Here is a 27,232-nt window from a genome sequence, read left to right as displayed (position 1 = left end):
AATACTTTATTTTACAGCGTCCTTGTTACACATGTTACATGTAGTTACTGTAGTAATAATTATAAATTATGCATAATTACATGCAACTAAATCTAACCCTATATTAAGTTAAAGTTAATTATTATTACACAGGAGCCTACTTAAATGCATAAACGCTGTAACACAGACAACTTAAAATAAAGTGTGTTTTATAGATATATATATATATATATTTCTGAACTTTTGTCACTTAACACTCCTACATGTCGCCAGAAGTCGCCAGCCCTCCATTGAAAATGAATGGGATCATGTTGCTTTGTTGTTAAGTGTCGCTGGCAGTGTGAACAGGGCTTTCTGTCAAGTGTGGGTCAAGAATTTTGAGAACTCATGCAAAGAGAGCTTTGAAGAGCTCTATTTAATAAAAAAAAAAAAAAAAAAACACAACTTAAACCAAACTAAACCAAACCTCCCCAATGGGAGGACAGAAGGGGGCCATGACAAGGGGGGGGGGGGGGGCTAACAAAAATTAGACAGGAAGGATCCAGACACAATGCCCTGAACACTCAAAGACATAAGAGTGCACGGCCCAGAGAACGTGCTTCTTAGATTTCGATTCAGATTTTTGATTTGCGAACTGAATCATTCATACCTCTTTGTGAACTGGTTTGACAGATTTAATTTAAGAAACCAAACTGATACATTTTAACCGAATTTGTTAACATTTTTCTCACAAACCAAAATGAAGAATTAATAATTGCAATATGGCCACAATTTAAAACGAGGTAACAAACTGGTAAAACTTGCCATGCATTAATAAGTTGTGGGAACTAATTCTTAATTCATTGCCTTGATACCATGATCATTTGGGGGTCCATACATGCATCATTCTCCAATCTCGATAATTCATTTAAATTGTGATGGTAATCATGTGGTCCTGTTGCTCCTGACTAACATTTTTGTAAATGCTATGAAGCCTGCACTTTTCTGAACATATTCAGTGTGATTACATGTCTTTAACGCTTCTCTAACCTCTATCTTCTGTGGAAAAAAATGAAACCTTTGGTGCATTCAAGGTATAATTGAAATTTAAATGTGTTTAAGTTGGCAAGATTGATTCCCCTCAGAATCCATTAGCCAGACACTTGTCAGTTCAGACGGTCAGAGAGAGATTCAGCATTTGGCCAGTGAACATACACTGAGTTCCTGCATTTGCATATGAAAACCCTCATCACTGGTACTGAATACAGAGGGACTTTCTTTTCACCTCCCAAATTCAAAGTTTTACTCGATACAGGACACTCTTTCTTTGAGGGAGAAAGACCTGGTAACAAATTGATGCCACTCTTTTTTTCCACTTCATTCTGTCTTTCTTTCACTCTCTGTGAGGATTGTCTGATCCTTGATGGGTTTTGAGGGACAGATGTGTTGTTATTTGTCTTGCAGTTTGTTTGACCATTTCTTAAACACTTGTTAGGAGCTCTAAGCCCCGTGGCACCCAACTAACAGCACACTGAAGTGTCTCTCCTCACTTCATTGCGCCTCAATATTGTCACGTACTGCTCAGAGACAAGGTTGAGGATCCAAATGCAGTTTTATTGTAAGGGTAATCCACAATCGTAGTCAAAAACAGGCAAGAGGTATGAGCGCAGTAAATCAGTCCAATCAAACAAAAACCAGGAACATGGAAAACCGTGGAAATGCTCAGTATTACACATACAACTACAAGACTTCACAGAGACTAACAGAATGAACCAGGCTTTTATAGTGTGAGCTAAACAGGATAATGAGACACAGGTGAATGTGATCATGGATGATGGTCTGGGAAAAGGATTATGGGGAATGGAGTATGTGGATGTGTGGTGATTGTCTGGGTTGGAGTGCTCTCTGATGGTTATACCGGGCACTCTCACTGGTGATCGTAACAAATATATAGTATTGTGAATGCTGAGATATCGCTTTCTCCATAGATTGCACATTTGCTTAATGCTGAAACTTCTTTTCACATCTTTTATCTCTCCTCCGTAATTTGGTACCTTGAGAGCAAATGATTCATGAATAATGGAGCTCAGAAAAGCCTCTAAATGTCTTGCTACAAGTTTAGTGAACAAAAGATCTCTTAGCTTATAATTATACTGTACATGATTATTGACTCACTGGCTAGAATAGAGATTCCCAAACCTTTTTGTTTGATCAATCATGAGACCAACCAAAAGTTTTAGAGTTTTGCATCTGTTCCATTACGTTACGAACCAAACTTCATTACATTACCATAATACATATGATTTCGTATTCATTTGTATGATTTTGTGCAATCTGCTTATGCCGCATTAATGGTTATGTTTAGGGGTGGACTTTCATGCTTTTTTCTAAAAATGGTACATTTTCATGAAACATAAAAAAAGGTAAAGTACTTTTTATCTTACAGTTCTGACTTTTTCTAACAAAACGGCAAGTTTATAATTCTGACTATATCTCTCACAATTTCGAGTTTTAATCTCACAATTCTGACCTCTCCAGATTCCTGACATTGTATTTTTTCCTCAGACGAAGTTCATATCTCGTAATTCAGACTTTTCCCCCTGACTTCTGAGTTTATATATCTTTCAAAGGTGCAGTAAACAATTTCTGAGAAACACTGTTGATATTTGAAATCAACCCAAACAAACACACCCATTCATTCACTGCTCCGCCCCTAAAATGCATGACTGAACATGCCATACAAGAGGGGATGTCTCTTCATCATAGCTGAAGCGAAGCGAAATAATGCTGCACAGAAGACAAACGAATGACAAGGAGAACAAAAAATTAACAGAGTACATAAGAGTATTATACAAGCACGATTTTGTTGTTAGTCGCCAGCTCCAGACAAACAATAGCTATATGGTTCCATCCAAAGTTGTGAATTTAACTTATGCACAAAAACTGGAATATTGCATACAAATGTCAGAATAAAGCACCATTTCCATCCCATGTGTTCAAGAGAACAAATTCATCACTTCCTGTGAAACTGGCATAAAATATCTGTAATAAAAATGTAAGTTTCTGCAATCGGGCTTAGCCACTGTGGCTCTTTTTTCCTCCATCATACATGTTGTGCGTCTCAGAGAGCGTAGAAGAAACACAATAAATACATGTTATCATGTTAATCATGTTATCTTGCATTTGGGTGCCTGGTGTTTGGAACGCAATTGATTCTGGGAGGGAATTAAACCAAATCATTTTGATGACAGACTTTGGCTCAGGCATTTCAGAATGATCAAACATATGAGATGCTGTGCAATGAAACTGGTCCACTGTTTTGGCCAGTTATCCAATCACATCCACTGTTGAAGCAAAGCCATGTTCATTTTTTTTTTTTTTTTTTTTTTGCTGCACATCGAGGGATTTATTTAGTAAATGTGTTTCCATCATGATTTATTCGCATTTCTTATGAGCTAAAAAATGCATCTTAGTGTTTCCATCCAGACATTTTTATGCAATATCCCAAAATGCGCTAATACTGTAGTTACACTCAAAACTATCCTGTTATATTGCTAACATTACAACAACAGCAAATCTTGGTACTGTGAAACATAGCAAAACCAATGTTACTCACATATTCAATAGGAAATCAGTATAAGTCAAAAACATGTCTTGGAAGAAGAATGATGTATTGGTTTAATTTTATTCATTTTGAACAAAAAAGCCTGAGTCACCGCCAGCATTTTTGATAATTTTCACAAAAGTTGCATGGCTCCCATAACATTTTGTCGTATGAATATCTGAACATGCAATAAATCAAAAGAAGGAACAGAGCCCCTTCTTTGAATTTTTTTTTTTTTTAACTAGCTTCATGCATTCTTTTTTTTTTATCAGCACTTAAATGTGTATGAGATTCATAAAAAAGCAACATTTTCAACAAAAAGCTGAGAAAATAGCCCCCCCCCCCCCCAACATGTATAAGCATTGCATTTTAGTAAATGTGTTTCCATCATGATTTATTCGCATTTCTTATGAGCTAAAAAATGCATCTTAGTGTTTCCATCCAGACATTTTTATGCAATATCCCAAAATGCGCTAATACTGTAGTTACACTCAAAACTATCCTGTTATATTGCTAACATTACAACAACAGCAAATCTTGGTACTGTGAAACATAGCAAAACCAATGTTACTCACATATGGAACAACGCAACCTCAGCATCCGTTTTCAGGCCTTCCCACCTAGATTTTTCCAGCGCTGGAAAGCTTTTCTAATATATTAACGCGGGTCCTAAAGCTCTGGGCTGATCATATCCCTTCTTTTTCCAGTTACTGTATATTACTTTGAGCTTTTGTAAATTTCTCTCAGCCATCTGTCTTTCTTTAAATCTCTCTCTTGCTCACTCTCTCTCCTCCCATATCATGAGTGGACACGCCCCCTACTGCTGATTGGCTACAGGTGTGTTGTGCTGCCCGGTCTGATCCACTTTCAACAGCGTTTCTTTAATCGCTTACAGCACCTTTAAGGGGCGACCAATTTTGTGGACAAAAGGATTTATCTGTAGTTCATATTTAAAAATGTGTGCCTCTGCATTCTGTGAATGTTCGCCTGTGCTGCTTTTTATTAATTTTTTTCCTTTTTTTAGTTTTTAGTTAGAATTTTAGTTTGAAATGTCCCTTTAAAGCATGACTCTCTGTAATCAATTTAATTTACTGTTTACAAAATCGATCTGAGAGTTCTGAGGGCAGTAATAAAAGGCTTGATTAAAGGTCAAAGGTGTAATATATATATATATATATATATATATATATATATATATATATATATATATATATATATATATATATATATATATATAATGAAACGTTCAGTGAGGTTTGTAATAAATGCACCTTACACAAAACATTTGAACACTCCATATATGTGCAGCTACCTGACCACAGGAATGTGCAAATAGACAGCTGTGTGGGCGTCTGAGGTCTTCACATCATGAGGGATATTTCTAAGGAAATGTAAACGAAACCCTAACTCTATAATTAAAAAATCCAGAACTTTTTCCTCATACCAATTCATACTTCAAAAAAAATTCTTGTGAAACTGAAAATGTCTGTGGCTAATTTAAAACCCAAATACATAGACATATCTGTGTAAAGTCAATCAAGCAATGGCTGGGGATGAGCAGCGTGGGTGTGTGTGTGTATCCGAATAGCTGCAATTACTTGCAACATGAGACGCATGAAAGACACCAGGATGAAATTGAAGCATTCACATTTAAATGGTTGTAAGTTGAGAGCTGTGAACAAAGTTTAGCGTTGTACAATGTCCTGCACTCACTCTACAGAGACAGTCCTGTTGTCGAGTACACATGACAGAACCTTATTCCGGAATAACAGTCTTTATGCATGTCTGGAATATGACCCACATTCACACGGCAGCATATGAGCATCAGTAACCTGTCATTTTGGGCAGGACTACCTGCCACAGGAGGTGAGTAATAACTGTGCCATGACTAGAGTGGGTGGATGGAATGAGGAATTGTGTTCTTAGGATTATTCTGTGGTTTTTTCCATTACAATACGGACCTTTTATGACTTCCCAGGTGAGTGTTGTCCTCGTGGTGTACAGTCACCAGTGATTTCGTTCTATACAAGTTATAACTTGAAATCAAGCTCGGCCATAAAGATAGTGTCGTTTAATGACGCCGTCAAGAGGAATCATTACTCTATAATATAAAATGTAACCTTCACCGTGGAGATATCAATCATAGACTGCAATTAGGTCAATGTGGATCACTTTGTAGGTTTATGGCTTTACACATTTCTCCCCCAAAAAAAACAACAACAGTAAGGAATGCACATAAAACATTCACTACTAGGCTTAAGAGATATAACCGGTTTAGATGGAAAGATCTCAAACTGACAAGCTGAAGAATTTACTGTTGCTTTACCCATTAATAGACATGTTTCTTGAAAATGAATTCAAGCGGGAGATTCCCCAGAGGTTGATGTATGTATGCAATTTCCCACGAACCACCTAGTTGGGTCTAAAGTAAAAAAAACACTTATAATAGGAATTCAATAGGAAATCAGTATAAGTCAAAAACATGTCTTGGAAGAAGAATGATGTATTGGTTTAATTTTATTCATTTTGAACAAAAAAGCCTGAGTCACCGCCAGCATTTTTGATAATTTTCACAAAAGTTGCATGGCTCCCATAATATTTTGTTGTATGAATATCTGAACATGCAATAAATCAAAAGGAACAGAGCCCCTTCTTTAATTTTTTTTTTTTTAACTCTAGCTTCATGCATTCTTTTTTTTTTTATCAGCACTTGAATGTGTATGAGATTCATAAAAAAGCAACATTTTCAACAAAAAAAATAGCCGAGAAAAAAATAGCTGAGAAAATAATTCGTTTTTTCTGCTCCTTTTTTTGTCTGTGTTTGATCCAGAGATTCAGATCTCTTTCAAAAGATGTGTAATAGCGCCCCCTTAAATTCCACCTACCTACAGTAAAAACACAGAAAGCCGGAAAATTTCAACAGCAGAGAGGCGTTTTCTCATAAATTACGGAAAATTCCGTCAACGTTGGGCAAGTGCTGTCTCGTAAATGATGGAAAATTTCGTCAACGTCGGGGAAGCTCTGTCTCATAAATGATGGAAAATTCATCACACAACATCACACAATTCAGACTTTTTCTCCGAATTGTGATTTTAATCCCTGCCATTTGGACTTTCTTTCTCTACGAGTTAACACAATTGTGACTTTATTTCTCACTATTTTGATAAAAAAAAATCACTATGACTTGCATGCTGTGAGAATCCTATAAATTCAGCGTTAAAATGCATGTTTTCCATATTCATTCTTGAAACGCTCTAGAAAGAATGGATTCTGGCCTGTATGCAGCTTTGGAAGGCAAGGTTTTGCTAAAAGTGTGCACCCATCGTTGCCCATATGCCACTGTCATTGGGCCTTTTAGTTGTACACCATCTCCTCTTTCCCTACTAGCAGAAAGCCATCTACTGTTGCCTCGTGTGGATGAAAAATTTAGCAGGTCTTTGCAACATGAGCCTGGCAGCATTGCATCTGCGCTGAGGTTACCCAGGTTCAGACTCACAGCACTGATCTTCATTCAGGGGAACGAACTTACCAGCCCTAAAAACCATTAATCTCTAAACCATTTAATATCTGATGCCGACCTACACAAATTCTGCCCAAATATTTGCGCAATTTAAACACATACTTTTCAGACAGTCTACACACCTCACCCATTTGTACTTTTTTTAGTTGTAACTTGTATTGTAAATGAGTTTATTGTTTTTAAATATGAGCTACAATTTAAATACTGGGCCTAATTTGACGAAACGTTCACCCCGGTATCACAGTCAAGGCTTAAGCTAGTCCCAGACTAAAATGCATGCTTGAGCTGTTTTATCGGAAAGCAACTTGCACTGACATATCTTAAAATATCTCAGTGCCATTGTTTTGTCTCAAGATGCACACCAGACATGTTTTCTTTTTTAAAGGCACGTTTATAAAAGATACTTAAATGTCCAAATTAAACTAAGGCCTAATCCTGGCTTAATCTAAGCCCTGTCTGTGAAACCGGGCCTTTTTGTCTGACGTCAGTGTATGACCGAGCCCGACAGCGACATCTGCTGTTGAAAATCATAACTGACGCTGTCCACGTAAACGTGCTACATTTGATGCATATTAACATATTATTAACATATTTCAATATTTAATAAAAACGATACATAATAGACAATTTGCAATTATTGCAAAACGGCAACAGTGGGTCATGGTCATGGAATACAATACTACCAATGCTAAAAACAGTATTATTGTAGCTATAGCATACAATTTGACTGAATAAACAAAGTCTGTTTGTCGTTCCTTTTCAAGGAATAACTAAAACAGCATGACTAGACTCACACAGCAAGAGCCCATGAAATGTTAATAACCCCTTATGGCTCACAGCAAGTTTCTATCCTCTGCGTAATTATTTGCGCGCTTGGAGCGAGATGACATCATCGACTCACCGAACCCACAACTCAGACTGCTATGTTAACACGCATGCGCACACTACTGCGTAATGGAGCAGCAGGTGTGACAAACATCAGTGTATTTCTTTCCAATGTGGTTTTATGATATATTTTTTTGTTTTTATAATGACTCCCATGCCGCACAGAATCAATCCACCCTATCCCACCCCACCCTGTCCCACGAGACCTCTCTCAGAGCTAAGTCAACTAACACGTTACACAAATAATTCATTAGGCTTACTAACTACAGTGGTTTCAACTATTTTTTTTGCATTGGGCATAAAGTGGCGCGTGTAATAAACAAAAATGCATTTTTCAAATACCTTTTAAACCATTTAAAAAAAAATGGTAACATAATCATATATATTATGATTTAAAATGAATGAATCGACCTGGAATCTTTAGGGTACACCAGCCTACCATATCCACTTTTTACAGTCCAAATGAACCTCTCTCCGTCTCTCTCTCTCTCCCTCCCTTTCTCAGCCACCTCCTCTTTCTCTGTCTGACTCAGTCCTCTGCACTCACTTCAGTTTTTCAGGAGTTTATGCAGTGTCTGCTGTTCATCATTGATGCACAGACAATTAAAACTCGAAATCTACAGACTGAGCCTTTGGATCACCCGTGATTACTTTTGCTGCTGTGATGTGATGTCGCTTGTTAAATGGGATGTTTTGTATCGGATTGCTCAGGATCATGTGGGGACATCAGGACACGGATCACAGGTTTGCTCAATCTATTTTCATAAGGCAATTTCATGTTGCAAATGTTGTGCTACGTAGAACAGTAGCTACCTAAAATTAAATGGAAACAGTTGGCAATTCTTCACAAAAATGTGGTATAATGCAACGACATAAAACATTTGTATTATTGTTGCTTTATATAATAATAAATGCTTTACATCTATGAATTTTATTGTTAGCCTACTTATTAATTTGATTATTTTGAATAATATTTTTTACAATTAATTTAATCGGCTACTAAACAAAGTTGTCTGAGTACATTTAAGTTTGCTCCTAAAACGAAAGGCAGTTCATTCCATTTTATTCCATCTTTACTTTCATTTGTCGGATTATTGGCGTCTCTCAGTGGGCGTTGAGTCGGCGGGGGTAAACCAATAATAACTGGCATTCTTACTTGATCAGCTTATTAAATTGCTAAACGGATTAAGACAGAGTGAGGGGTATGATTGTTCATATATGATCCCCAAACACACTAGCTGCGCTTTTCTGTAGTCGTCAATGTCTCATTCACTTCTCTGAAGTCTATTGCTTTATGCCAAACCATGAGACAAAAGTCCTAGACCTGCTGTGATGAATAAATAAAGGCTTAGGAAATTTTGTAATCACTCTTTTAAAGAGACCCTAGCGAAAAATAAGTACCAACATATATTTGAAATACATTTATTTTATGCTACATAAAAAGATACATTTACATATATTTATGTACTTAATCTAAATACATTGCAATTGTACTTTTGAGTCTGCTAAATTGAACTAATTTTGCACTTTAGTTATCTGGAAATAGTGCTGAGGTCCAACTAAAGATATATTGAAGTATATTTGATTGTGCTAAAATGGAACTATTGCAAGTTTACTTTAGGCACACTTTAAATATCTTGTATTTAAAGACTGATATTAAACATAATTTGTCCTCACTAATCGTGATATTAAAACACATTTTAGGCTTAATATTAAGAAATGTGCATTGTGCAATAAAAAAGTGTTCCAAATATAGTTTAATAATAGTATTTATATCAGTAAGTCTCAAGTAAGTGAAATGATAATGCATTATTATAAGTAAAATAAATGTATTTTAAATAAATTTTTCGTATTGGTCACTAGGGAATATTGAATACATGTTTCACACGTTCATGAGCGATAAGTCTATTTCAAATGAGAATAGAGCGGACACACCCCTAGAAGAGTTTTGTCATGTGTTTTGATTGAAACAGAGCTCACATGAACTCCATGTGCTGGTTAAGATCAGCCGAATGGCTTAGTGCAGGCGCTAATGGATCCAAGGATGTATCTCGTAAATTACCCCACTAATAATGCCCAGAATGGTACCAAACTTCTACAGAATAGGTTCTGTACTCATAAAACGAGGTATTGGAAAGTTTGTAAGTACATCAGGAGTTTATTTAAATAACACTTGCCTGATGGCTAATGCTACTGCTAACCCGGATGTCGAGGTCACTTCTGTGATTTGGGAAAAGCCTGTAAAAGTCCTGTCAGAAAGCGATGCATAAGGAATGTATTGTAACGACGCCCAGTTCCAGGAATGCACTGATATTTTGTTGGTACCAGTTTGCAACAATTATTAGTTAACACTAAGTTGTCAACACTTTGAAAAAAATACATTTCTATGGAGTGTTAAATTCACTAGCTTCTCCCTTACACTTTTCCCAAATCACGGAAGTGACGTCGACGTCCAGATTAATGGTAGCATAAGCCATCAGGCAAGTGTTATTTAAATAAACTCCTGATATACTTACAAACTTTCCAATGCCTCATTTTATGAGTACAGAACCTATTTGTACTACTGTAGAAGTTTGGTACCATTCTGGGCATTATTAGTGGGGTAATTTACGAGATACATCCTTGGATCCATTAGCGCCTGCACTAAGCCATACGGCTGATTTCTCTAAATAAGCTCTAACTTTAATAATGTTCAACCAAGAGAAAAAAGGCTTCTGGGTGGGTGTTTGGCTCGAGGTCATGGTGCAAAGGACCCTTAGTTGAAATTACTCTGAACCATCCCTTTAACTGTCCAGTCATGGGCTGGTCAACATATAGTAGTTGGTCAGGCCTGCTCTGTCTTTACACCATCTCCCCATTGCATATTGAAGAGTGAAAAATTGTCGGAAATGCCTCTCTGCGCCGGTCGTGCCTGCAGGAAACTGTAAACTACAGATCTATATTGGGACAGATGACAATACAACTTTAGGAAGGAACTACAGGAATTTCCACACCACCCTGAAAAGAGATGTGTCATGAATCTAATGCTAAAATGCATGCATGTTTAAACTCATCTAACGTTAAAAAAAAAAGAGTGGATTTAAATGTGTTTAAACACTTTTCTGGCTGGCGTCTTCCCAGAAGGAATTAAAGTTTTATAAAGTCAGCTGACTTTATAATGCACTGCCTTTCCAAAGTCATCGACACATAAAACAAAGTTTTAGCCCAAAAGATTTAATGTTTGTAACTCTAAAATGCCTGAAATAATACTGGCTTTGATTATCCTAATCACCTAAAGACAGAAACTAAAGTGCAGGAAACTGCACTGTAAAAATGTTTTGTCAGACAGCCTAAAAAATGTGCTGCATATGGTAAAATTTATTTAAGACACAAATGTTTAATATGACTTATTATGAGTACATCAGTCTGAAAACATTACGTTACACCAATCATTTTAACAAAATGCAAAATTTCAGCTTAATGCCCAAACAAAATCTATGTATGAAATGTATCAAATGAAAAAAAAAAAACATTGCGCTGCTGATTCAAATAAAAGTTAAATAAAATGTTTTAATGTGTTATACCTCAACAAACATTAATATATCTGTTTGTACATCAGATTTATTAATTCATTTAGCAGAAATCAAGAAGCCAGAGATATTTGTATTAAAGCACATGTTTATTTGCATGCATTATGACAAGACAATAAGTGTCAAATCAGTCTCATTGGAGCCAAAAATTAATTTAGGCTTCTAAATCTTTTTAATAAATGATCATTTAATATGCATCTAAATTATTCAGGATTACATGTTCATGCCTATGATTTTTATCATTATTAATGTGTATACCAGTATGTCTTATAGCTTGATATAACTTGGCTCCAATGTTTAGTCTGCGTATCTGTTCTTCAGTTTCACAGACATGATAAACTTAGTGTGATAAGTATGACAAGACAAGTATGACAGATGAAATGTATGATATGGTGACATCATAGACTGGGGTTGTTGTTTTTCTTCTTCTTCATGTAAATCAGCTCACACTGCAGGTGTACTAAACGACAGCTATAGTTTGAGGCTCTGTCTGTGACTCATTTTGATTCATCAGCTCAAGTCTGCAAAGTCACAACTAGCATTTGTAAAAATTATTTTTCTCTTGGACTCAAGTCTCAGTCTCACATATCTCCCGAGACTAGCCTAGGCCTGCATCATATGTAGTTGCTTGACAGAGGCTTCCTTAGTTAAAAAAAAATGCTGTAACAAACTTAAAATACCCATATTTTGCTTTTTCGGATATCATCTTTCATGTAGTGTGTAATATAGCCGTTTGTGAATGTAAAAGGTCTACACAGTTTCAAAGATCAAAGTGCAGATAAATGGAGCTATTGTCTCCCAAAAGAAAGAACCAAAGTCGTAATCAAAGTTATTACATTTTTTTTTCCATGCACAAATCTACGCAGGTTTGTAACACATTTGCATAATGCCAGCCTATGGTCTTCATTGGCTGCCTGCAAACAACTTCTTCTTTGACCATAAAACACTGTAGTTGTAGTTGAGGCCTGAAAGAGTTTGGTTCGTGTTGTCGACATGTCGAGAAGATGTTGTTTTCTGCGCTGTGAAACTAAACCCACTTCCAAAGCATGAGGACTTGGGCTTGAATTGATACAGTAAAACCGACGCCATTTTTACGGTTCATATCACTGTGTTTGCTGAGGAAGCCTCCAGAGCTGAAGTTCAGATATAGTAAATGGTTGTTTTGTTTCTGACACACCAATCACAACAGACTGGGCCATCTGACCAATCAGAGCAGTGTAGACTCTCAGAAAAGAGGGTTTTAGAGAGACTGGAACCTTTATCAAACCGTTTCAGACACTGAGAGGAAAATGCTGCAATGTATTATGAGAAAATTAATGTGATTTTTGTCCTTGGATGCATGCAAACCTATTGAAGGAGCCTTTTTTGAAGGAGTGTTAGTTACACGATGGTTGCGTATCATAGATTTGCCTGTTGGTTGACCTTGGATCTTCTTGGATGACTAATTTTGAATTCAGCGTTTTAATGTGTGGCGGCTGTTTGTTTCCAGAGACGTTTGTTTGTTAGTAACCGTGTGTCTGTGAGGCGCTTGTATAATGCCTGTGCCTCGGGCGCTTGGAGCCGTGAAAACTCCAGAATAGACAGTCTCAAGCGCATCCACACTCTCGGATAGACTCATAGAGCTCATGCAGTCACAGGGATCCACTGATACATTAACTTCACTCTAAAGCTTAGTCACACACACGTGAGGCATCAGGTCTGACTTCAAACATACAGTCACAAATATACTGATTCATAAACAAATGAGTGAATTTGAAACTGACATCTATGAAATTACTAATAAAATATGACATAATGAAAAGTAGGAGATCCACATTTGGATTAATGGGTTGACGCACAACATGCCCATGAACATTTTGATCTACATCAGTATTTTAAATGAAAGTTTATATGAATAAAAGTCAGTATATGTCTTACTATAATTATTTGACCATTAAAACTGCTTTTTGCCTCTACTAGTTCCTGTACTGTGCATGACCAATTATGTTTTCATATTTAAAGGACAAATATTCAATATACACGACATTTATTTGATCAAAAATACAGTAAAATAGCAATATTCTAAAATATTCAAATTTAATTTAAAACTACTGGGGTTTTTTTGGAATATATTTCAAACGTAATTTATTCCTGTGAAGCAAAGCTGAATTTTCAGCATCATTACTCCAGATTTCAGTGTCACACGATCCTTTGATATGCTTAATATTTTTGAGGAAACAGTGATACATTTTTTTCAGGATTTTTTTATGAATAGAAAAGTTCAAAAGTACAGCATTTATTAGATTTTTTTTTTTTTTTTTTTTTTACATTCTAAATGTCTTTACTGGCACTTTGAATCAATTGCATGGAATGCATCCTCGCTGAATAAAAGTATTTAAAAATACAACAAGTTTACTGACCCCAAATTGTCCATTTGTCTCAACAGAGGTAAAAGCCGAAAGAATTAGCAAGGATATGTCAACTTCCCAAAAGCATTTCATGTCAATTATCCACATACCTTACAGAGAACACACCCATATTTAAAACCTTTAAAAAGACAGGCTTGACAAATTTCATCATAATAAATATATTAACAGGTGAGGACAGCATTTAAAATCATTTTGAAATTGCATAATACAGGCTTATTTTTCTTTACATGTCTCAAACAAACTGGCACGGGACGTGCTACTAGACATTGAAACTTTGTGAAGATCATAGCACAGGTAATGTGGTCTGCCCTTTCAGGCTCATACATGTGGTTATTTTGCCGATGTGACGCACAGCGCTGCATTGTGAGTGGTAATCGGTGCATCCATGTGGGATTTACTTACTTGCAACTGTGTATTGTGGAGGCAAGCCTGAGCTCTTCCCTCATTTTTTTCATTAGCGATTGAAGAGCAAGATGATTACAGTTTTTAAACATCAAGGGTATAATTATGTAATGAAGAGGAGAATGAGCCTGTACTTTTTAAGTTCTAATGCTCACAGTCACATGGGAGGCAGCTGTGATTTCGGTGAGGTCTGTCGCTTTGTTCAGTTCTCTGATGCCTTGTGTTCTGTTGGGGTCTGAGAGATCCAAAGGCCATTGATACGTCAACATTCTCAGATACTAAGCAATATTTCAACTTTCTAACATGCCTTAAAGGTGCAGTAAGTGATTTCTTAGGGTGTGTTTACACTTGGCATGTTTGGTTCGATTAAAACGAACTCTAGTGCGATTGCTCTGTTAGTGCGGTTCATTTGAATAAGGTTGTATTCACACCAGGAAAGTCCGCTAGTTCACTTACTTTGGTCCGGACCAAATAAAATGTAGATTTTTGTTTTGTTTGGTGTGGTTCGCTTTCACACTGCCCTTTTTGCAAGTGAACCAAAATTTGTAAACAAAACCACACTTGTGCTAAGGTCATCCATCCATTGGACAGACATTCTCAAGCAGGGAAAAGCAGTCATGAAGATCTTTATAGAGCAGGTAAGTTCCGCCCCTTCCGCAAAACCCCGCTGGACCTCAAAGTTGAAAAACCGTCAATGCAAGTGAATGGGAGAAAATAATTATTTTCTGGTCCCGTTTAAATTGTGCCATGAATGTGAACATATGTTGTCTGTGAATTTTTTATATAACTTTTCATGTTACGAGTTTGACAGTATATGGTATGATTCTTCGGCTAGCAGTTGTGGAAAAGACATAACGAGAAAGACTACATGTCGCCTATGTGACGTCACCCCATAAAGTTGACTTACCCGTGGTTTTCACCAACTTCAACGATTTTGTCCTCTCCCTGAAAGAAGGTGGTGAAGTGCACCAAAGACACAGCCATGTTTAGCGGGATCCGTGAGCTAGTGTCCGTGTGCTAGTGGTGTTGACGTTTCAAACGCGTCGAGAGTTGTAGTCCACAAAGTGCTCTCACACAAAGTCTAACCGTATCAAACTTCTACCCGCTAAATTGTATCATTCTTTACACGAAAAGTTATATAAAAAATTCACAGACAACATATGTTCACATTCATGGCACAATTCAAACGGGACCAGAAAATAATTATTTTCTCCCATTCACTTGCACTGACGATTTTTCAACTTTGAGGTCCAGCGGGGTTTTGTGGAAGGGGCGGGACTTACCAGCTCTATAGTGCAATTTTTATTATTTTACTGATTTGGTGTCTTCAGCTACTAATGCAATATGAAGAAACTTATGAGTATCATATGATACAAAGTCATATATACGATGTTGTAATTAGGATTTTGCGAAGACGAATATGTGCTGCAAGACGGTTGTGGGGGAGAGAGCATGCTCTTAACTGATAAAGTTAAGAGTGCAGACCAAAGTGCAGACCAAATATGAGGCTCCACACCTCCTCACAACTCCAAGTTTGTCTGCGAGCTTCCATGCTAAAAGAGCAAACTGTCAACAAACATTTGTCCTCATCCCATAATGGATGAGGACAACAAATGTTACTTGGTAACTTGTTTGGTCCTCTTTTGGTGCGCACCCGAGTGCGATTGCTGCTTTCACACCTGCCCAAACAAACTGCACCAAGGGGGACAACGAACTCTAGTGTGATTCAATTGAACTAAATGAGGCAGGTGTGAAAGTGTGAACGCTGCCCTGGTGCGCCCCAAACAAGCGGACCAAGACTGCTGAAAAGATTGGTCTTGGTCTGCTTCCAAATGAACTCTGGTTTGGTTCGAATGATATATGAACGCAACATGGACCAAAGATATGTAAACAAACCAAAAACGGGACATGCATGATGCCTGTTTTTTTTTTCTCATCATGCGCTCTCTTCACTAGTTCTCAGCTGGTCAGAATACCATCATATGTAGGCTACGCACTTTCAACGAGCACATTTATCCCAGCACACAGCATTGTTTTGGATGTTCGGTTAGTTCTGTCTCAAGTAAAAGCCGACCAATCAGGTTGTGAAGATATCTCTATGCCTTTAGGTTCAGTATCTTTAGGTTCTGTGTTAAAATGGCAATGTGAACGCTAAGCATACAAAAACAGTTTTTGGGAGGGGGGTGGTCTGGACCAAAAGAAAACCAATCTAATTGAACTACAAGTGTGAACGCTGTTGAAAGTGGATCGGACCGAGCAGTACAGCACACTTGTAGCCAATCAGCATTAGGGGTCAGGTCTACTCATGATGGGGGAGAGAGAGAGCAAGAGGGAGATTATTTTAAGATAGACTGTAGAAAGAGAGATGGCTGAGAGACATTACAAAAGAGAAAAGGTCAGAGGAATATCACTGGAAAAAGAAAGGTTATGATCATACCAGAGCTTTAGGACCCGCGTTAAAGGGATAGTTCACTCAAAAATGAAAATTATGTCATCATTTACTTACCCTTAATTTGTTCCAGACCTGAATGAGTTTCTTTCTTCTGTTGTTCAAACACACACAAAAAAATATATATTTTGAAGAATGTCGGTAACCAGACAGCTGACGGTAGCCATTGACTGGACAAATACTACAGTAGTCAATGCGGCCACCGTCAGCTGTCTGGTTACCAAAATTCTTCAAAATATCTTCTTTTGTGTTTAACAGACAAAACTTGAAACGTTGTTTCTGCTCAATACATGAGTAACATTGGTTTTGATGTGCTGCACAGAACCAATATGCTGTTGTTGTGACATTAGCTATAGTAACAGGACAGTTTTGAGTGTCATTGACTGGAGCTGGTGAGGTGCTGGCGACTAACCAACTCTAGCTTATACACTTTTGTACTGTATGTTAATTTTTTGTTTTTCCTTGTTGTTTGTTTGCTATCTTCGCATTTTTTTCACTAAGCATTATTTTGCTTCACTTCAGCTATGATAAAGAGACATCCACTCTTGCAATGCATGTTTGTGCATTTTGGGGGCGGAGCAATGAAGGGAGGGGTGTGTTTGTTTGGGTTGAAATATCAACAGTTTTTCACAGAAATTGCTTACTGCACTTTTAAACGTCGTCTATATAAAAAAAATTGATTTCAAAAAGCTCTGATATGTGATTAAACATAAGGAATGCCACAAGATCTTATTTTTGTACTGTAGCGCTTACCAACAGTTTTGATTGGATTTGTTTTACTATATTTCTCTACATAATAGCAGAAATGTACCCATCTATCCTTCTATTTTCTATGTAGGGTCACAGGGACAAACAGAAACTATGTCACTATAGTAGATATGAAAAAATATCTTCATCTGAAGAAGCCAATCTCATGACAAAAAACAAATAAACATTCCTTTAGTAACAGTCATTAATTATCATAGATCGTTTTGTATCGTTTTTACAGTCTTATAAAAACAGACTGAACTGGGAATAATTTATATTTCAGTGTAACTAAATTCCAGACTTTTTTATTGAAACTATGAATAACAGCGCCATCTTGTGTTCAGTCTTCCACAATGTACCTAAAAACAGATCTGAGGTTTGATAGCAAGTTTGTTTCATACATTTTACATCCCAACTACAATGCTGTGTAATCATTGTGTCATTGTATGAAGTACAGCTTTGTATGAAGTTTAATTTCTATCTTTCAGGATGTGTGTATGAGTTGAGCTAGAGCTCAGGCCAGTAATGGAGGCAGGACTGAACTGCAGCTCTCACTGTGAGTCTGGCGTCTGCTTCATCGACCCAGGAGTGAACAGTCAGCAGGGCTGGGACGTCCTGCAGAGACTCTGTGCGCTCTCAGCGGTACATACACACACTCACATAAGTCCACCACAACACACTCAGAGACAATTACACTTACATTTTTACAAACAGTCTGACTGAGACCACTAGTGACAATGCTTCTATTTTATATATTTCGGTAACACTTTATTTTACAGTGTAATTGTTACATATGTTACATGTAATTACTGTAGTAATAACTATACATTATGCATAATTACATGCAATTAACCCTAAACCAAACCCTCATCCTAATCATAACCCTATAGTAAGTACATGTAGTTAATTATTATTACTCAGTACTTAAATGTACAATTACACTGTAATACTGACACCTTTAAATAAGTGTAACCTATATTTCTAATTTAAACTTAAGACTGAAGAAACCTGGTGTTCATTATAGTCTAGGTTTGGTCAGTATACCTCAATTTTATTTAGCAAGGAGTCAAGGATGCATTAAATTGATCAAAAGTGACAGTAAAGACATTTCTAATGTTACAAAGATTTCTATTTCAAATAAATGCTGTTCTTTTGAACTTTCTATTCAAAGAATCCTGAAAAAAAATCACGATTTTAACAAAAAATATTAAACAGCTCATCTGTTTAAAACATTGATAATAATAATACGTTTCTTAAGCAGGAAATCAGCATATCAGAATGATTTCTGAAGGATCATGTGACACTGAAGACTGGAGTAATGATGCTGAAAATTCAGCTTTGATCACAGGAATAAATGACAAAATATAATTCAATAGAAATAGAAAACAGTTATTTTAAATTGTAACAATATTTAACATTATTACTGTATTTTTGATCAAATAAATGCAGCCTTGGTGAGCAGAAGAGACTTCTTTCCCAAACTTTTGAACTTTTGTATTAAGTATGTTTTGCTGTTTGTCTGTGTATAGAGCGGTGTGGGTGTCCAGAGTCAGTCTCTGTCTCCGGCTCTTCGGGCTGTAGTCTGGACGCTGCTCTCTTGTGGGATTCTGCTGGCTCTTTTCTTCCTCATTTTCACTCTACGCTTCAAAAACAACAGGTATGAAATGGCTGGATCTCTTCTTGTTCTCATAGCTCTCAATCATGACATATATGACTAATTTATCACTTTACTAGGGTTTTGGTTTGTCTATAGCCACCTCAGCAACTATGGCCACCAACATTAATTTTGATTCTGTACCTCTGACACAGGATAGTGAAGATGTCCAGTCCCAATCTGAATGTGTTGACTCTCTGTGGCAGTCTCCTCACATACAGCTGCGGCTTCTTATTCGCTGTGGAGGAGAGAGAACCGCTGTCAGGAGCAGGATCAAGAGCTGTCTTACAGGTACACACACACACACACACACACTTGGTTATTTAGATTTTGAAAGTCAACTCCATCAGATTACACAAGTAAGACCCCCTTCTCTTTGTACAGTACCCCCCTTTACTTTAGTATATTTAAAACAGTCTTGTAAATCACACAGCTGGCTTATTATTCTGAATTGCTAAAGGGCTGTTTACATTTAACAACTCCATAAATCTCCTTTAATGCACCAAACCACGTTTAACAGAATTCTTGTTGACTTTAAGCTGTAAGGCTTCTCAAACCCTACATCTGTGATTGATTGCATATCCATTGTTTATACTTGAAATGACTCTGGATTTAGTTCTTTGAATGTGTAACGTTATGTGAGTGTGTTGATTGTGTGTTGCTGTTTTGGATAGATTAGCAGTGGTAAAAAAAAAAAGATAAGATTTTAAGATTTAAAGATAAGTCAGTAAGATTTTGTTTTTAAAGAAATGAAAACTTTTCTTCAGCAAGGATGCATAAAATTGAGAAAAAGTCACAGTAAAGAAATTTTTAAGATTTCGGTTTCAAATAAATTTATGTCCACCAAATAATCCTGAAAGGAATGTATCATGTTTTCCACAAAAATATTAAGCAACACATTTGTTTTCAACATAGATAATAATAAGATATGTTTCTTGATAAGAATGATTTCTGAAGGATCATGTGACACTGAAGACTAGAGTAATGATGCTGAAAATTCAGCTTTACCATCACAGGAAGAAATGACATTTTAAAATATATTGAGTGAAAACTTCTCAGGTTACTTGACTGTAACCCTGTTCCCTGAAAACGTGGGAACGAGATGCTGCGCTGAAGCATCTTTGTATGACCAGCTGTGAATAATGTGTGTAACACGTCAATGAAACTTGACAGCCTCAGACGGTGACGTCATCGCAAAGCGCGCTGGTCAGAGGCTATATTTGTGCCACAGGTCCTCAGGTATCATTTTGTCTGAAGAGCTGTCCTGGGACATCCTCAGTGCGGCAATGTATCGCAGCATGTCGTTCCAACTTTTTCAGGGAACAGGGTTACAGTCAAGTAACCCGAGATGTTCCCTTTCAAAACCTACTCTCAATACAGCGCTGACGCGCTTTGGGAGCAAGAATACCCCAACCGCCGCACTGAGGGTGTCTGGACCTTCCACGGTTTTGTAGTCACCCAATGTGAAATTGTATACTTGGTGGCAGCCGCCCCCGTTTCAGCCCCCTTGACAAACAAATATTTGCCCTGACTTACTCCACTGGCTAGGTTTACATAGGCACAGACTGGAAACAGTTGGTGAAGTTTCTCATTGTCAACGGCGGAGGGCATAAGGCTTCAAGAGTGAGGTGATAGCCGTAAGAAAAATAATTTTTGGAGTCAGAAGCTTGTCAGACACTGACCCTAAGGGGGTCTCTACCAGCCCCTCAAGGACTATAGCTAAGTCCCATGAAGGAATCTTGTTTCTAGCGGGATGCCTCAGTTGCCAGGCCCCACGAATGAAACGAGCGAGCAGAGGATGCTTCCCGAGTGGCACCCCATCAATCAAGGCTTGGCAAGCCGATAAAGAGGCCACATAAACCCTGAGAGTGGCGGGACATGTGCCTGCTGATCATTTCTCCTGCGGGAAGTACAGAACTGAAGCTATCTGGCAGTTAACTGGATCTGCACCACCTTTCAAAGACACCACATTTACTGGCATAACTTCTTCTAGTGGAGGGGGCCCTTGCACTGGGAATGGTCTCTATGACTTCAGGTGAAAGCCCAATGTCCCTCAGTTGGTACCCTTCAAGGGGACAAACATGAAGGGTCCACAACTCGGGCTGGGGATATCGTCCTCTGCCGTCGCGGAGAGATATCTCCGAGAACCAAACTCTGACATGCAGAACTGAGAACGAACAGACATGCAAATTAGTGTGTAGTGCTACTGTGTATGTTTCTAATTAGTTAGTTATCACACTAGCCTTAGTTAGAGGAAGTTATTTTGATTAAAGATTATGAGGACACAATAATAATGTAATACTGCAATATTCCATTTTTTTTTTTTTTTTTTTTTTTTTTGCCAAATTTGATTTCATGGTTACTTTAACAAACAAACAGTGTCGTGATTTCTATGGTTATGTACAAATACAAATGCGACTAATGTGAATGATTGTGTCATGTCGCTACTACCAGAACAGAATTAAAAGCGGTTCTCTTGTTAAATGTGCGTATCTTTTTCTGTACCATCTCAGGCGCGGATGTGGACACTGTGTATCGGCAGCTCTCTGGTGTTTGGACCCATTCTTGGGAAAACATGGCGGCTCTACAGAGTGTTCACTCAGCGTGTGCCCGACAAGAGAGTGGTGAGTTATGATATGTCTGCGAATGAATAGGCTATGAATTATTGGTTTAATGTCACTGGCTTCATAATAGTGTTCTGTTGTGTTTCAGATTATCAGAGACATCCAGCTGATGGGTTTGGTTGCGCTGCTGGTCCTAGTGGATGTTGTTGTTCTGTCAACATGGGGTCTGACGGATCCGATCAAGTGCTCTCGGTCTGTTAGTGCTATGGTGAAGGTATGCTTACCCACCCGGATTTTTATGAACAGCTTTTCACACAGCTCTTTTCTAAACAATGACAATTCAAAAGGACAATGTCTGTCATGCTTCACAAAAACTACAAAAAAATCACCATACAAGCACTATAGAAGTAGAAGTACTATATTTCAAGCCGTGTGGGAACTAAGTTTTGTGTGAGATTAAGACCCAGATTTATTCAGAAACTTGCATTCTTAAAGCAGTGATGATGCCATACTTCATTTTTGAATATCCACAGCCATTACTCCTATAGGGATGTAAAGAGCCATAAAAGGGAGAACTGATGCAAGCTCCATTGATTTGTGGCATGTAAAGTATTTTGTGTTGTTTCTTCTTTATGTCAGGTAATAGAGCTGGACGCATCCTATTCTCTGACCCAGCTAGACTCCTGTTCTTCTCTCTACTCGGACCTGTGGGTAATCCTGCTCTCCGTGCTTAAGGTAACATTCAGCTTTGGCATCATAGGAATGAGTTACATTACATTAAATATATAAAAAATTTAAACGTTGTAATAAATATTTTAATAATTTCACAATATTACTGTTTTTACTTTATTGTATTGTATTAAGTAAATGCTGATGCTTCTTTCAAAAACATAAAAAAATTAAAAGCTTACAGACCCCAAACATTTGAACAGAATAGTGTATTTTACATATATACTGTACTGTAGGATGATTGCTTGAAAGAAACTGAAGCCAATGTGAGGCAATGTGACCAGTGTTATTTTAGAATCATTGGAATACTATTATAGTTTTATTTGTATTTTTTGGTTTTAGTTTTTATTTTAATACTATTTTAGATATTTTAATACTATTTAAATACATATTTAAGTTTTTATTTTAATATTTATATATAACATGGTTTTGACATTTTTATTATTTATTTAGGTCTGTATAGGTTTTTTATTGTTTTATTTTAGTTTTAGTTATTTTAGTATATCAAATTAAACTAAATTAAAATGAAAAATCGTGCCTTGGCAACTAGATTAAGAAATACAAATGAATTAATATATTTTTTTTTTATTCTTTTTTTTTATATGGTTTTAGTCTAAGTCAATTTGGGGGGGGGGGAGCATAGTATAAAAATGATGTAAATAAATATTAAAACAGTAAGATGCATTGTGGAACCATAAGAATCGAACGAGAATAAAAAAGGCTCAAATACAAATGGGCTTGTTACAGTAATGAAATGATTTGTCATAATAATCTTCACTTTATTTTCTTTATGCATTAATAGTTTTATTAAGAACAAACAAGCCTAATAATTTACATTCTCATCATTCATTTGGAATTCACAAAATATTCATACAGGTTATGATAAAAAACATTTTGGTTCACACTGAAAACCCTCTCTTTTTTACAGGGCAGCCTCCTCTTGTACGGGACGTATCTTGCCGGCCTGACAAGCAATGTCAGCTTACCTCCAGTAAACCAGTCTATGACCATCATGGGTGCTGTCTGCCTGGTGACCATGTCGACCGCTGTGGCCGTGCCCGTCTCTCTTTACCTGTACGCCTGGCCCAATGTGGTCTACAGTGTAGTGTCTGGAGCAATCTTCATCTGTACAATGGCCATAAACTGCCTGCTGTTCGTCCCTCAAGTACGTCCTGGTCAATTCACAGCCAATATCTGATGATTTGCAGTCAAACTCTGAGTCAGTCTTTGTCCAGACATTTACATTTTTGGATCTGAAAAGGGTTATGTTGAGGTTGAACCAATCAATAACTCTAACACAGGAGGTGAAGCAGGTGACGAGTCAGCATTCAACATCAAATGTGTTACGCAATGTGTCCTGTTCATTTGGAGAGGACATTGCTAATGTCAGCTCTTTATGACGGTGATTGAGCATACATCAGGTGTGTGTGTGTGTGTGTGTGTGTGTGTGTGTGTGTGTGCCTGTGTGTGAGTGTTTAAGACCAAAAAGACTGGCATAAAAAAGGGAAACATTTGGTTAATGAATCACACAGACCTGATAATGCCTGAACTGAAGTTATTGCACAATAAATAAATCATTTAATAACTGAACATTAGCATGAAACACTCTTTAAATGTATATGATTTAATACCCCTGCTGTACCTGTACCTATCTACTTAATCATTATTATTATTCTTCCCTCTAGCTGACCCAATGGAGACAGTTTGAAGAGGAGACAAACTCACATCCCAGTCAAATGGCCAAATACTTCAGTAGTCCTAGCAAGTCCACAAACTCCATGTACAGCGAGGATGAGATCTATTATCTACTTGGTGAAAATGACTCCATGAAAAGACTCATTAATGAGGTACCAATAGTTATTACATTTACATTGTGTTATTCAAAGCAAAGTGATGCTCACAGTGATTCCTGGTTTGGTTAAGTGTAATGATGAATTCACGTGTTGGGTGTGGACAGCAGTGTGTTTTGCGTCACTACACCACAAGCGAGGTTGGATCCTTTGTTTTATATTTCCTCAAGGCACCGCTTTTATGATCTCACATCCTGTAAAATTGGCATCTATCCCATACACCTACTTAGTGACGTGAGCCATTCTAGATAATGACTGTGATTAAGGCGATGATGTTCAAATCCATTTTTCCTCCCTATTTGCAGAAGAATGCTGTTATTGATAGCCTACAGGAACAAGTGAACAATGCCAAGGACAAGTTGCTCAAACTGATGACTGCTAGCCACCCCGTGGACGAGGGAGAAATGGACTCCTCCAACACTAACCTCAACTCCTCCTCCACCCAAACCACAGTGGTATCTCCAGACTCTCCAACCCTTCTTCTCAGGAAATACTCAGAAGTTGCTCCCACCAGAGCTCTTTCTCCACCTCCCTATGTACCTCCTCCACCGCTTCCCACTCACACTACCTCAAAGCAAACGTCCCCCGAAGGCTCAGTAGCTTTAAATGTTCCCTCTTCTCCACCACACCTGAGACTTCCACCTCCTAAAGATGAGGTTGTGAGTCTGAATGGAAACACAGAAGATGGAATTCCAGCCGTGAACAATATCAGAAACTCAGGTCTTAGAAAAGAAATTTTGGAGAAGCTTTCGGATCAGGAAAGCTCTTCTTTGGGTCCTGCTCGGTGTAGTTCACCTCAGGTTGAGTCTCCAGAGCCATCAGCCTCCATGGAGATTCCAGAAATGTCATCAGTGGGACGACTGGGTTTTGTAACCAATGAGCAGCTGGTGGAGATCCTGCAGGACCTGAGTATGGATGCCATAAGCAGTTCTGTCAAATCGCCCGACCGGGTTCGAAGCCCTTCCATCAAGCCAGACGATCTGAGCGTAACTCTTTCTCCTCGATCTCCTCTACAGTTCATTTTCCCCACCATCTCACCCTATCTCATGCGTAAACGCAGACCTCCATTTTACTCCTCGAGAGGTGGACCTCCCCCTTACTATTTTCCAGGCTCGGTACCTCCAGGGCGCAGTAGGGCATCAGCACTACCAGACCATGAAAAGTTGAGGGATGATGACTCTAAAACGAGTCCAACCAGCAACCCTCAAAGACATGACTTTTGGCACGAGGGAAAGAGGAGAAAGAGGGTCGAGAAAGCAAAGACTAGGCGTGGCTGTGGACAGGACAGTTGGGAATGTTCTTCTCACAAATGTTCCGTTACTCCTTTCACGGGACAGGTTCCTCAACCTGGCCCCGCTGGGTTGATAGAGGGGGTTAAACACTCAGAGGAGCCGTATGACTACTCAGACTCAGACTCCAGCAGCTCAGAGGACTACTGTTACTACCAGCGGTCCTACTGCGGGGCCTGTCATCACCCCTACGACTCCACAGACAGCCTCACCTCAGGGACCTCTGACAGCGAGGATGAGGACTTCTACCGCTCAACACGTCCTGTCGTGAACTTTAAAGTCGACCTTAAACCAACCTTTGTCTGAACGGACTGCACATCCATTATTTATATATGGGTCAGTGATGTAATGCTCTTTTTGTTTTGTCTGAACCTTATTAAGTTATTTAGATATACACTATAGTTTGGAATAATTGCAATTTTGATGTTTTTGAAAGAAGTCTTTTAATTTCACCAAGGCCGCATGTATTTGATCAAAAATACAGTAAAACAGTAACATTGTTAAATATGATTACATTTAAATACTAATTTAATAATAAATACATTTTAAAATATATTCAAATAGAAAAGTTATTGTAAATTGTAATAATATTTCACAATATTACTGTTTTTACTGTATTTTTTATTTTAAAAATCGTAATTATTCCAAACTTTTGACCAGTGAACATTAAAAAATGCACTTAATGCAGACTTGAATACACATTTTTTTATTATTATTGACGTTTTATTTATAACTTGGATGTTTCATAATTTTTTTTTTGATATTTTTGATGGAGTTTAAAGTCAAAAATATCTCTGTCGTTTAAAAAAAAGTCTCATAATGGCTGAATTGTAGAATTATATGTCTGAATTCTTAACTAAATCATAAAAACATGAAATGTTTTGAAATGAGTGACGTCTTTAAGACTTGGTAATAGTTATACATGGTTAGTTCAGGTTTACAAAAGTCAAATGGAATCCCTGAAAAAATATTTTATTATAAAATCAATGATTTCCAAGAAATCCAATTTTTTTAACATGTTTGAAAACTGTTCAAAGATGTGTACACATATTTGTATTAATTTACTTGATGGTCAAACCACTTTTTAAAGTTTTTAGGCTCATAAAAGCTATATTATGAAATGGGGAACAAATGCACATGATGTAATGTGTCATAAAAGTAATGTTCATGCTTACCTATTCTCTGATTAGCATAACTAAATGAAAACGAGCCATTTTTTTGTGAGAGCCAAGAGCCAATTCCTGTGTGTTTAAAAAAAGAAAGAGATTTGTTTACACTTATTTCTTTAAGAAAGCTATTATATCCATATCCATACACCTTTTCTACATTTCAATAATTCAAAAAAGTATAGGTTATGACTGATTTTTACAATCCTATTTACATACATTTGAATTTAGAAACACTGTGCAAAACCTAAAAGACATTAGATAAGGAATATGCAAATATTGTCAAAAAAAGAAAAGAAAAAAAAAAAACAATCAGCTGTGAAGTTAGCTTTTAGTGTTTTGTATTGAATTCTTATGTGATGTAGTGCCTTGATCATTTTAAGTTGCTCTCACAGTTCAATAGGCTATCAATTAAATATTTCCAATTGATAAATCTTT

At 37.3% G+C, this 27,232-nt stretch overlaps 1 protein-coding gene across 1 annotated transcript; it reads left to right on the top strand.

The window, feature by feature from the left end:
• The first annotated feature begins 8,591 nt into the window (after nucleotides 1–8,591).
• Nucleotides 8,592–26,112, top strand: gpr156 (G protein-coupled receptor 156). Its single transcript, XM_081367926.1, has 10 exons — nucleotides 8,592–8,711; nucleotides 18,031–18,184; nucleotides 19,072–19,199; nucleotides 19,352–19,487; nucleotides 21,710–21,820; nucleotides 21,909–22,034; nucleotides 22,400–22,495; nucleotides 23,418–23,654; nucleotides 24,175–24,336; nucleotides 24,645–26,112. The coding sequence occupies exons 2-10, from the start codon at nucleotides 18,068–18,070 to the stop codon at nucleotides 25,932–25,934; spliced, it is 2,403 nt and encodes an 800-aa protein (XP_081224052.1). The 5' UTR covers nucleotides 8,592–8,711; nucleotides 18,031–18,067; the 3' UTR covers nucleotides 25,935–26,112.
• The last annotated feature ends 1,120 nt before the right edge of the window (nucleotides 26,113–27,232 follow it).

Source organism: Scardinius erythrophthalmus, assembly GCF_964197995.2.
Source record: "Scardinius erythrophthalmus genome assembly, chromosome: 6".
Classification (NCBI taxonomy): Eukaryota; Metazoa; Chordata; class Actinopteri; order Cypriniformes; family Leuciscidae; genus Scardinius; species Scardinius erythrophthalmus.
This window is presented reverse-complemented; position numbering and strand designations above follow the sequence as displayed.

What these genes read in the sequence shown, in the direction of transcription:
- gpr156 (XM_081367926.1), top strand. Translation starts at nt 18,068, where the DNA reads ATGGAGGCAGGACTGAACTGCAGCTCTCACTGTGAGTCTGGCGTCTGC. An exon ending in GATCAAGAGCTGTCTTACAG is followed by an intron (nt 19,488 to 21,709) that starts GTACACACACAC and finishes GTACCATCTCAG; the next exon opens with GCGCGGATGTGGACACTGTG. An exon ending in GTGTGCCCGACAAGAGAGTG is followed by an intron (nt 21,821 to 21,908) that starts GTGAGTTATGAT and finishes GTTGTGTTTCAG; the next exon opens with ATTATCAGAGACATCCAGCT.